This window comes from Puma concolor, chromosome C2, assembly GCF_028749965.1.
Source record: "Puma concolor isolate L17-30 chromosome C2, mPumCon1.1.hap2, whole genome shotgun sequence".
NCBI lineage: Eukaryota > Metazoa > Chordata > Mammalia > Carnivora > Felidae > Puma > Puma concolor.
This window is the reverse complement of record NC_141675.1, coordinates 51238061-51250688: the sequence shown is the minus strand read 5'-3', so window position 1 is coordinate 51250688 and position 12628 is coordinate 51238061. Positions and strand designations below refer to the sequence as shown.

General features: G+C 35.5%; 1 protein-coding gene across 9 annotated transcripts in view; it reads right to left on the bottom strand.

Annotated features, from left to right (window-relative positions):
• Positions 1-12628, bottom strand: part of LEKR1 (leucine, glutamate and lysine rich 1) — a 222147-nt gene that overhangs the window by 118509 nt on the left and 91010 nt on the right. For all 9 annotated transcript variants that reach the window (XR_015240078.1, XR_015240079.1, XR_015240080.1 and 6 more), the window contains one exon: positions 9099-9284. Coding sequence is in view for 5 of the 9 variants with exons in the window: in XM_086674580.1 (XP_086530706.1) it covers positions 9099-9284 (186 nt within the window). In the remaining 4 variants the exon portion in view is untranslated. The remainder of the gene's footprint in view (positions 1-9098; positions 9285-12628) is intronic.

Below are 12628 nucleotides of genomic sequence, written 5' to 3'. Positions count from 1 at the left end.
AGCAGGAGGCATCACAATCCCGGACTTCAGCTATACTACAAAGCTGTAATCATCAAGACAGTATGGTACTGGCACAAGAACAGACACTCAGATCAATGGAATAGAATAGAGAACCCAGAAAGGGACCCACAAACATATGGCCAACTAATCTTTGACAAAGCAAGAAAGAATATCCTATGGAATAAAGACAGTTTCTTCAGCAAGTGGTGCTGTGAAAACTGGACAGAGACATGCAGAATAATGAACCTGGACCACTTTCTTACACCATACACAAAAATAAACTCAAAATGGATGAAAGACCTAAATGTAAGACAGGAAGCCATCATATTCCTCAAGGAGAAAGAGGGCAAAAACCTCTTTTATCTTGGCCACAGCAACTTCTTACTCAACATGTCTCCGGAGGCATGGGAAACAAAAGCAAAAATGAACTATTGGGACCTCATCAAAATAAAAAGCTTCTGCACAGCAAAGGAAACAATCAGCAAAACTAAAAGGCAACCGATGGAATGGGAGAAGATATTTGCAAGTGACATATCAGATAAAGGGTTAGTATCCAACATCTATAAGAACTTCTCAAACTCAACACCCAAAAAACAAATAATCCAGTGAAGAAATGGGCAAAAGACGTGAATAGACACTTTTCCAAAGAAGACATCCAGATGCCCAACCAATGCATGAAAAAATGTTCAACATCACTCATCCTCAGGGAAATACAAATCAAAACCACAACGAGATACCACCTTACACCTGTTGGAACGGCTAACATTAACAACTCAGGCAACAACAGATGTTGGCGAGGATGAGGACAAAGAGGATCTCTTGCATTCTTGGTTGCAATGCAAGCTGGTACAGCCACTCTGGAAAACAGTATGGAGGTTCCTCAAAAAACTAAAAATAGAACTACCCTACAACCCAGCAATGGCACTACTAGGTATTTATCCAAGGGATACAGGTATGCCGTTTCGAAGGGACACATGCATCCCAATGTCTATAGCAGCACTATTAACAATAGCCAAAGTATGGAAAGAGCCCAAATGTCCATCAATGGATGAATGGATAAAGAAGAGGTGGTATATATATATATACAATGGAGTATTACTCGGCAATCAAAAAGAATGAAATCTTGCCATTTGCAACTACGTGGATGGAACTAGAGGGTATTATGCTAAGTGAAATTAATCAGTCAGAGAAAGACAAATACCATATTACTTCACTCACATGAGGACTTTAAGAGACAAAACAGATGAACATAAGGGAAGGGAAGCAAAAATAACATAAAAACAGGGAGGGGGACAAAACATAAGAGACTCATAAATATGGAGAACAAACAGGGTTACTGGAGGGGTTCTGGGAGAAGGGCTAAATGGGTAAGGGGCACTAAGGAATCTACTCCTGAAATCATTGTTGCACTATATGCTAACTAATTTGGATGTAAATTAAAAAAAAATTAATTAATTAAAAATTTTTAAAAAAGGAAAGAAAATACTGTATAACATTAAGACTTTTGTAAAAAAATAAAAAAATAATAAAAATAAAATAAAAAAAAAGAGGTTAGAGTGGGAGAGAGCCAAAGCATAAGAGACTGTTAAAAATTGAGAACAAACTGAGGGTTGATGGGGGGTGGGAGGGAGGAGAGGGTGGGTGATGGGTATAGAGGAGGACACCTTTTGGGATGAGCACTGGGTGTTGTATGGAAACCAATTTGACAATAAATTTCATATATTAAAAAAAAAAAAAAAAAGACTTTTGTTCCCTGAAAGTTGGTAGATTGCTTGTTAAAAAATTTGTTTTTTTCTTTGTGAGAAGACATTGCTCCAATCTCTTTAATAGTTATAGGGCCATTTAATTTTTTTGAGTAAGTCTTGGTAAGATATAGTTTTCTAATAGTATATCCATTTCATCTAAGGCTTCACAGTTGTTGGCATAAGATTGTTGACAGCATCCACTTTTATTATTATTTTTTTACCCTTTATCTGTAGTAACTGCCCCTCTTTCATTACTCACATTTTACATTTGTATTTTCTCTCATCTTCTGATTAAACTTGCCAAAGGTCTACTTTGTTGGTTTTTAAAAAAAATATCAATGCTTTGTTTTTCTGGTCTTCTTTATCATCTCTTTTCTATTTCACTCACTGCTGGTATTATTTTTATTATTTTTTCTTCTGTTATTTGAGTTTGTTCTTTCCTTCTTTTTTCTTTTCTTTTTTTAAATTTTAGAGAGAGTGAGAGAGCATGTGAGTGGGGGTGGGCAGAGGGAGAGGGGGGCAGCATGGGGGGAGAGAGAGAAAGAGAGAATCTTAAGCAGACTCCAAATCACAACCTGAGCTGAAATCGAGTTGATGCTCAACCAACTGAGCCATTCAGGTGTCCCTGTCCTTTCCTTCTTATATGACTCCTAAAGCTATACATCTCCCTGAAAACACTTCTTTTGCTGTATTCCACAAGTTTTGATATATAGTGCTTTTAATATCATTCTCTAGATATTTTACATTCATTATAATTTCTGCTTAAAACCAAAAGTTATTCAGCAGTGTATTTTTTTAAACTGTGAATGAGATAAGGATGCCCACTATTATTATTATATTCAAGATTGTACATGAAGTCCCAGCCAGTACATATGTGTCATGAACCAAGGATTATGAGTGATCCAACTGAAGCCCAGTGAAGAAAAAGAGAAAAAAAAAAACAAGAGAAATAAAAATCTAACAAGTTTTCAGGCTAAAGAATGAAGTACCTTTAAAGGAAAAAGAATCAGAGCTGCAGTAACATTTGCAACATTGAAAGCTAGAAGAAGAGCATCCACAGTGTACTGAGAGAAAAGAACTCAAGAATCCTATAATCAGCTGAGATACCATTATAACCATGAAGCTGAGAATTATATTTTGTATTTTTAAGGAATATCTATAGCACTAGATCATGTATTCAACATACAGGAGAGCTCCACAAATTCAAAAAGGTATTATAAGTCACATTATTTAGTCAGAATACTCTCAAGTTAAATAAATAATAAGAAAGTAACTCCTTCCCCAAATAATTAACTACATACTTAGAAATTCAGAAATATACTCCTAGATAACCCTTTCACCAAAGAAAAAATTAGAAATTACACAGCACTTAGACAGTATTGAAAAGAAGAATAATTCATATTGAATATATGAGACATAGATAAAATTTTACTCATAGGAAAACTCATTCCTTCAAATGCCTCTATCATTGAACAAAAAAAAAGATGAGAAATAAAAGAACGAAGTATTCCCTTCAGAAGTCTGAAAAATAAAAACAAAAAATAAAAAGAAACTAGGAATAGGAAATTAATAAATATAGAGATGGAAAGTAATGTTATAGAAAATAAAATAGCATAAAAAATACAAAGGCTAGTTCTTTGAAAAGACTAAAAAATGAAGGCCTTGCAAGCCTGATAAATAATAAAAGATAAACGAAAAATAGACAAGATTAAAAATCAGATATCAGGCCTAATCACAGACAGAGGGAATATTTTAAAATAAGAGTATTGCATTCCATATTATGGGTATAAATTTGAAATCTTAGAGAAAATTGAATAATTTACCATCCAAATATAAAGAATCAAAACTGATGTGAGAAGAACTGAATATTCAAATAGTCAATTACCACAGACAACTCTGAAAATACTAAATACCATTCAAAGACATACTGAAATCAAAGGAATTCATAATTGAATTTTACCTAATGATATGTGGTTCAGGTCAAGTTTTATCTAACTTTAAAAAATGGATAATTCATGTGATTAAACCTGTTTATGATGTTCACTTAATTTTAATGCAAAGCTCTGATAAAATTAGTACTTGCTAGTAAAAAGAAAAAAACCTTATAAAGCAATCTCATTTATTAATATATATGCACAAAATTTACAAATAAAATATATACATGTAGCAAATGATATATTCAAAAAGTAAATGATGCATGGCTTATTCCATGAAAGCAAAGACACTTCAACATCAAGAAATTCAATAATACTAGTCCATTTTACCAGTTGGTTAAAGGAGAAAAAACACTATTATATCAATAGATGCTGAGAGGCACTTAACAAAATCCAACAGCATTTCATTTAAAACATCTAACTAAAATTGGAATACAAGTAAAATAGTTAATTAAAAATAAATATTTACCAAAAACATCAAACATAATTCCAAGTGGCAAAGCACCAAATAATTTCAATTAAAATCAGTAAGTAGATATGGATGTTCAATGCCATTATTATTTAACAAAGTCTGAGGGGTTCAAATGAACTTCATAAGATATTAACAAGATAAGAAAATAAAATAACAGATACAAACACTGGAAAAAAATAGATGAACTCTTTTTGGGTGGGTATTGAGCAGGTGATACAATTGTAGAACTAGATAATCCAAGAGATACTAGTAAAAAAACTACTAGAATATGAGGATTTTATAAAGTTGATGGGTATAAGACAAATACACAAAAATCAATAACCTTTCCTTATTCTATCAACAAATATGAAGATTTCAATTTTCTTCCATTCTTTTAACTAAAACTGTCCTTTTTCCTAAAACACTGAAAACTGATGCTAGACAACTTGAGTTCAGCTTTAGAGAAATTGCCACAAAACTTGTGTATAGACAATCTTTGTGCCTGCTCTATGAGTCAAAATGATCACCAGAGACACTTAAATTACAAACCAGAAAAACTCATCTGATTCCTGCTGCCTGTTCCCACACCATATGAGAATGCTTCAAGCCTGACATCTGAAAATCTTTCACTAGGAGCACTCAAGACCCAGACACTGGGTTTGTAATTTGCTCCAACCATTAACCTATATTTTTCTTTTGTTTCTGTAGAAGTGTCTCTTATTAATTACCTGATTGCTTGCTAAACAAAACAGAATCTATATCATGGCTAACACCACCTGCTACACGATTAAGGCCTTACGTGACTCTCAAATAGCATTACAATATTAAACACTGAAATAACTCATTCATAAAGCAGTTCTACAAAATAAAATGGTATTAGATGTTTTAACTGCAGCATGGGTGGAACATGTGCCATCATAAACACTGAATGCTACATATATATTCCAGATTATCACCAAAATGTAACAGGATTGCTAATTGTGCTCAAATTGGCACTTCTTAAAATTTTTTTAATGTTTTATTTAAAAAAAAAATTTTTTTTTAAATTTTTTTTTTTCAACGTTTTTATTTATTTTTGGGACAGAGAGAGACAGAGCATGAACGGGGGAGGGGCAGAGAGAGAGGGAGACACAGAATCGGAAACAGGCTCCAGGCTCTGAGCCATCAGCCCAGAGCCCGACGCGGGGCTCGAACTCACGGACCGCGAGATCGTGACCTGGCTGAAGTCGGACGCTTAACCGACTGCGCCACCCAGGCGCCCCTAAAAAAAATTTTTTTAATATTTACTTTTGAGAGAGAGAGCGCGCGCAGGGGAGGGGCAGAGAGCTAGGGAGTCACAGAATTCGAAGCCGACTCCAGGCTCCCAGCTGCCAGCACAGAGCCTGATGTGGGGCTCGAACTCACAGGCCTATAGATCATGACCTGAGCTGAAGTCGGCAACCTAATCGACTGAACCACCCAAGCGCCCCAATGTTTTATTTTTTTTTTTGAGAAAGAGAGAGAGAGGGAAGGGTGGAGAGAGAGTAAAACACAGAATCTGAAGTAGACTCCAAGCCCCGAGCTGTCAGCACAGAGCCCAACGCGAGGCTTAAACCCACGAACCGTGAGATCACTACCTGAGCCAAAGCCAGATGCCCAACCGACTGAGCCACACAGGTGCCCCTCAAATTGCCACTTTAAACAATCTCTCCCTCTCCTTTAATAATTGGTTAAACTCCTGAACTGGAGGATTTTGGTCAACTATCAAAGGTCTCTTCATTGGGCTTCTTTTTCTCATAATAATTTCAATCGTGTTTTGCTGTCTTTTAAATGTCTCTCTACCTGGTGCCCAGACTCCCTCAGTGGCATAACTTCAAGTGGACAGATAATCTTTTGTACTCAAGGGGATTCATATATGTTGTCTACCTTGGATTTGGCTGCCTCTGCTTTTAACAATTCCTATAACCCCAAATGACCAATGCCCCTATTCAGCAGCAAAAAGTTACAGAAGATAAGACCTTCCACCTTCAGCAACCTTAAAGATTTAAGGGTCAAGTAATTCAGGGGGCAAATGATGAAGAGAACAAAGGTAAGAGAAATGGGGCTAAAATCATCTCTTTACAACTTGCAACCCCCCACTTATAAATTCCTGAGACATGCAGAGTGTGACATTCCTCAAGGAACTCATGGCTACTTTACTGTTGATGTTTCATTAAAGACTGAAAGCAACCTTATCTTAACAACAGCCCTCCGAGATCCTGGAGACCTTGCTTTTTAACATGCTCAAATTCCTTAGAGACTTACCTTATCCCTAACCCCCACTAATGAAAAAGTATATAACCAATTACTCCTCACAATCCCAGTGCAACTCTTTCTGCCTACTTGTCCTGTCTCTGTGCTATAATAAAAGCACGTTTTGGCACCAAAACAAAAACAAAAACAAAAACAAAATACCAAGAGACTGAAATAGTGAAAAAAGTCCACTTATAGTAGATGCAAAAACATGACAGTCATAAATTTAACAAGAAGGAAAAAGTAACATAGCCAAATAAAACTAAGAAATCATAATTAAAAACAAAAAAAGCTTAAAGAAATGAAAGGACATACTATATTCTTGAATGAGAAGACTTTTAAAATATTGAGACTTAATATCACTAAAAATGCCAATTCTCCAAAATTTAATATGTAAATATAACGCAATTCCAGCTAGAATTTCTGTTGGGATTAGTATTAAATGAAATTACCTTAACTTCATGTGGAAGAATAACTTCTTGTAAATATAAATATGTAAGAAAAGTATAAAGACTGGAGGAGAAAAACTTTACTAAGTATCAATTAGTCTTTCGATTAGAAGTAAATACAGGATCTTAAAAAATTCAAATTGAAGACTAACTCCTCCACGTATATATTTAAAAAGTAAGAACAGTAGAAAGAGAAAGGATTTACCAGCTGTGAGATTATGCTATTGTCACTATATTCAAATGAATACGTATGAATGGTATATCAAATAAATTTGTAGAACAAAAGAGAACACAGTAATCAATGCTAACATATATAAAATTTTAACATATGACAAATAGTTCTATTCAGTGTAAAAGGATGGATTATTTAATATACAATACTGATACAACTGGTTATCCATTTGGAAAGAATAAAACTAATCCCCCATATCTCATACCATATAAAAAATAAATCTTACATGGATTAATGACTTAAATGTAAAAAAAAACCTCGAGACTATCTGTACAATTTAAGAATGTTTTAACCAAAACTAACCAAAAACAATACAAGACATATCATTTGATCACATCAAAATGAAAAATTTTGGTAGTAAAATTTACCATAAAAAGTCAACAAATTATACATTAGAAAAAAAACAAATATAGATTATAATTACTACATTATACAAACTGCTCTTAAAAATTATCAAGAAAGGGGCGCCTGGGTGGCGCAGTCGGTTAAGCGTCCGACTTCAGCCAGGTCACGATCTCGCGGTCCGTGAGTTCGAGCCCCGCGTCGGGCTCTGGGCGGATGGCTCAGAGCCTGGAGCCTGTTTCCGATTCTGTGTCTCCCTCTCTCTCTGCCCCTCCCCTGTTCATGCTCTGTCTCTCTCTGTCCCCAAAAAAATAAATAAACGTTGAAAAAAAAAAAATTTAAAAAAAAAAAAAATTATCAAGAAAAATTCCAATAATGCAATAGAAAATTGGCAAAATCTATAAATAGGTAATTCACAGAAGGGAAAATTAAAATATTTGATATCTGCTCCAACTTCACGTAACGAGTCCTTATTTTCCATTCCAGCACCACTTTCTCTCCAGATTTCCTAGTCTGTGGTGTGCTCCCATCATTAAATACTCTCAAGAAAAGAGGTTCAGAGTCCTCTGTGACTTCCTTCTCTCCCTGTCTACTTAGCCTCTCTAATCCTGGGTAGTCTGCTCAATCTTGATTCTATCTTGGTTTTCCCATTGTGGCCACGGAGATGACCAAGGAGACACAGTGCGATGAGCACGAGTCTTGGAATCTGAACTGTTTCACTCCCTACCATTTACCAGCTATGTGAAAACAGGCTTGTTACCTTTCTAGGCTTTGATTCTCTTCTCTGCAAGATGGGACAATTATACCTGTTTTTCATGATCCCTGTGGCAACTGACAGAAGTAATTTACATACAGTGCATATTAGGACCCAAAAAATGTAGTTCCCTTCCTACTTCAGTTTGTTACAGTTAGTCTCGGGCCTGGGTTATCAGCAAAGATATTTTTTAAATGGCTACCTAGCTCCAATTTCTTGATTATCTGGAACACCCCCAATCATTGTAATAACTTAATTTTGCTAAAACATTGCTTGTATTATAGTATTCTCCTTGAATGAAAATTGATTATGAATTTTCAAGGATTCCTATTGCCTTTAGGGAAAAGTACAAATTCCATAGTGCCAAGACACTCATTCCTCTCAGGTAGAAATTTAAAACCTTTGCCCATAGTGCCCCAAACACAGGTTTTTTTCTAAAATTTTTTTTAACATTTGTTTATTTTTGAGACAGAGAGAGAGAGCATGAACCGGGGAGGGTCAGAGAAAGAGGGAGACACAGAATCTGAAACAGGCTCCAGGCTCTGAGCTGTCAGCACAGAGCCCGACGCGGGGCTCGAGCCCACCAACCACAAGATCATGACCTGAGCCGAAGTCGGACGCTTAACCGACTGAGCCACCCAGGCGCCCCACCAAACACAGTTTTTAATTTTTCCTTTGGGAAAATGAAGGAATATATTCACTTAAGTGTGAATGGCATTCACTCTCAATGGCAGAATCAGAAGGGATGATAGTAAATATTGATCACAGACACAGTTATTGACTTAGTTACTAGTAATTAGCCATATTTGCAACACTAATTAAAACAAGATTTTGCTGTGATTATAAAAGAAATAAAAATGTAAATACTTCTTTGTTATGGCCAGTTGCTAACAACAGCAAATAAAATCATTCTCTTTTACCTACTACTTCTTTTTCCAAGTCATGGCATCTGGTTTGCAAGTTTGCTTCCTGTTGTTGGGATGTCTGAATCTGCTGAGACCTCAGTATGGCTGCATCTGACAACAATTTCAGATTTTTCATTTCCTCTTCAAGGCACATCTTATTTCTCTGGGACACTGTCAAACTTTTCTTTAGTATCTCTATTTCTGTATAGAAAAGTCAAAGTTTGCAAATAGACAAAATTGAATCATAAATCATTTCCCTGTAGAATGATTATTTTCTTCTAGAAAATCAATAGTTGAAAGTCAAGATAACTTTTCTGTCAGTAGAATGACACCTAACCAAAAAATTTAAATTTAGTAGTTATTCTGAAAAAGAAAGAAGGATTGCATTGCTAAATGATGCATGAAAAGTTTTAGGTTAGCCTTTAAATTGTATTAAATGGCAATCCATCTTGCTTTTTAAATGCTCACATAAATGAATAACACAATATCTGCATAATGTTCTGAGTTTTATTGAAATTAAATTGTTTTCTTGGCAACATGATTCAGAAAAGTACATTTAAATGTGCTAGCGTGAGCTGGTTGGGTGGCATTTCTAGGAGAGTAATTAGGGTACATTCTATACAAATTATGAAGAAAGACAGTAGGGGTGGAGAGGAATAAAAGGATTCAGTGTCTAAAGCTAATAAATTTATGGGCAGAAAGTATTAGTTAATAGAGCTTAATGATTCTAATAATACTTTGTCCACTCAAAATGAGACCAGAATTTTATCATAGCAATCACTTGTCATTATTCTATCTACTTAGATTAAGTTTAATAAAAATATGCCTTCACAGCATTATGTAGATTTAAATGTGCTAATTTTATATAATTTTGTGAGAAATGCATGGAACATATTATCCTTCAGAATAATCATCAAGCTCTCCTTTAAGCAGTCTCTTCAGCACTGTCTTAAACCACCACTAAAATATAAAAATACACACACAATAATGATAAAATACTATAAAATTTGTACAACCGCAATTAATTTGAATTGATGAGGAGGTGATCTATGTGAAAATCTGGACAGTCTGCTTTTCCAGATAGTTCACTTGGCATCCCCTTTCTTGTTTAGCTTATCCTGGGCCATGTGATGGGTGTAGCATGTGATTGGGGATCAGAGGAGACTGGCTTGGTCTTGGGGGCACCACAGCACCAGATAGGCTAGTGAAGACCTGAAGCAGAGAGCCAGAAGACAGACATGGCATCAGAGGCAATAGGGCTGGTAAGTGGTTAAAGAGAAGTAAAGCGGTTGGCTAGACAGAGCACAGAGAAGAGAACATGCCTTAAAGGATGGTGAAGAATAGAATTAGGAATGTGGTCCAAGGAGAGAAAGTAAAATGTCTTTCTGCGGGTGATGAGCATGTCAGAAAGAAAATGTGACCGTTAAGACAGATTTAGGGGTGACCACAAGGAGTCTGGCACCTACTTCACTTCTAATTGTTGCTCAAAATGGAAAACCTGGAGAAATAAATTGGCAGGGACCAAGTAAGTGAGGTTCTACCATATTCAAACAATTACTTAAATGGGAATATTTTTCCTAAGAATAACTATATGCTTCTAAATACTTACGGATATGCACCCATTTGTGTAAAGAAAACTGCTAACACACTAGTGTGTAAAATTTTAAAAGAATAGAGTTTAAAAAATATGGAGGTTGCAGTTTTTCTTTAGGCCCAATTTTTCTCTAGTATTTCTGTATCCATAAAGGTGGCTCCTTCTGCTGAATAAACTGTATCATATCCTAATCATATCTGTGTTTAAGTCAGAATGACAGTGCAGAGGAATCCGCACATGCTGTCACCTATTTTTCATTTGCCAGAATGATGCTGCTTAGGTTAGCAGGCTGACTCTGTAAGTGTACACTGCTATCTGTCTCTAAAATAACTACTCATGTCAACATGACTTTCTATCTGACATTAGAAGAATAAGAATCTGCAATACAAATTCAGTTGTGAAATATATTCTAATACATGGAAAAGTACAGCAAGATTTCCAAACTAATAGGAGCTATATTTCTAATGTGAAATTAGAAGACTAAAACTCAGTGAAGGGGAATTAACTCACCCTCGACAAATGACACATTCCCTGTACCTACGGCAATTCTGATGTCAAATACTGGGTCCTACCTTCATCATTCTACAGCATCATATCTGTCAGTCACGTGTTCCAATTTGGAGTTCAGAAGTTATGATTTCCACCAGGTTAACCTATTCTGGTGGTTGTACCCACTTTGGTTTCCCTTATCTCAGCACCCCCTATGAAGAAGTTCCTTCTAACTTCATTCATTTGGCTTGCTATTGCTCATATGCTACCATGGCCTGGCAATCTTTTCTGACCCAATCTGGAAGTGACCTGGATCTTCCTAGAACTCATACCAATTTACACCATTTTTACTGCACTGATAATATGTATACATGTGATCTATTATTGGACTGTAAGTTACTTAGGCCAGAGATCATATATTAGTCATTTTTTATTCCACCCACAATTTTTACCATGATGTCCTAGAAATAACAGGAGCTCAATACATACCTACCAAATGAGTAAAGGCTTTATTGAGCAAAACTTCTAAATAGTTTCTGATATACTAGTTGAATACAGTATCCTGAATATTTTTTGTCTTATCTTGCCCTTAACTTCAGAGGCAAGCATTTTGAGTCACAGATTCTTTAATGTTAGGCTAGGTAAGGTAGTAAAAACACACATGCAAAAGCAGCTAACATTTTAATAGGATGAGAAAATAGGCCTATTTCATCCCTAATTTCTTCAATTTTATGAAAATATGTGGACTACATTTCCAAGCCTAATTTGGAACTTGAATTTAAAAAATTCAGGAGCTATCCAATAGTTATTTTGAGAGTGGAAACAAACTGATTCTACACTTAAAATAATCTACCTTGGTAAAAATATTTTTTCCTGAAATTTCTTTTATCAAAATAGGTATGCTCTGCTTTAATAAAACCTAATCTATGCTAGCTCGCTCTCTCTCTCTCTCTCAAAAAATAAATAAACCTCAAAAAAACTTTAAAAAAAATGGGTGCCTGGGTGGTTCAGTCGGTTGAGCGTCCGACTTCAGCTCAGGTCATGATCTCACAGACTGAGTTCGAGCCCCGCATTGGGTTCTGTGCTGACAGCTCAGAGCCTGGAGTCTGCTTTGGGTTCTGTGTCTCCCTCTCTGCCCCTCCCCCCTCCCCCCTTGCACTCTGTCTCTCTCTCTATCAAAAAATAAATAAACCTCAAAAAAAATTTTTAAAAAGTAATACAAGAAAAAAAAGAAAACCTAATCTATGAATATTTGAGCTTAAAAACATTGATTATATAAAGAGATAGCCACTCATTAGAGGGGTAGGAAATATTTTACTCATATCCGCTATTCAATAATCAACATTCTTGCCAGCAAGAAAATATTAAGCAAAGCCTTTTCTAGGAATGTTGTTTCTGTTCTGGACTTTGATTTTAAGCCTAAATTTTAATGTGCAAAACTTTTAAAGTATCTCAAATAATG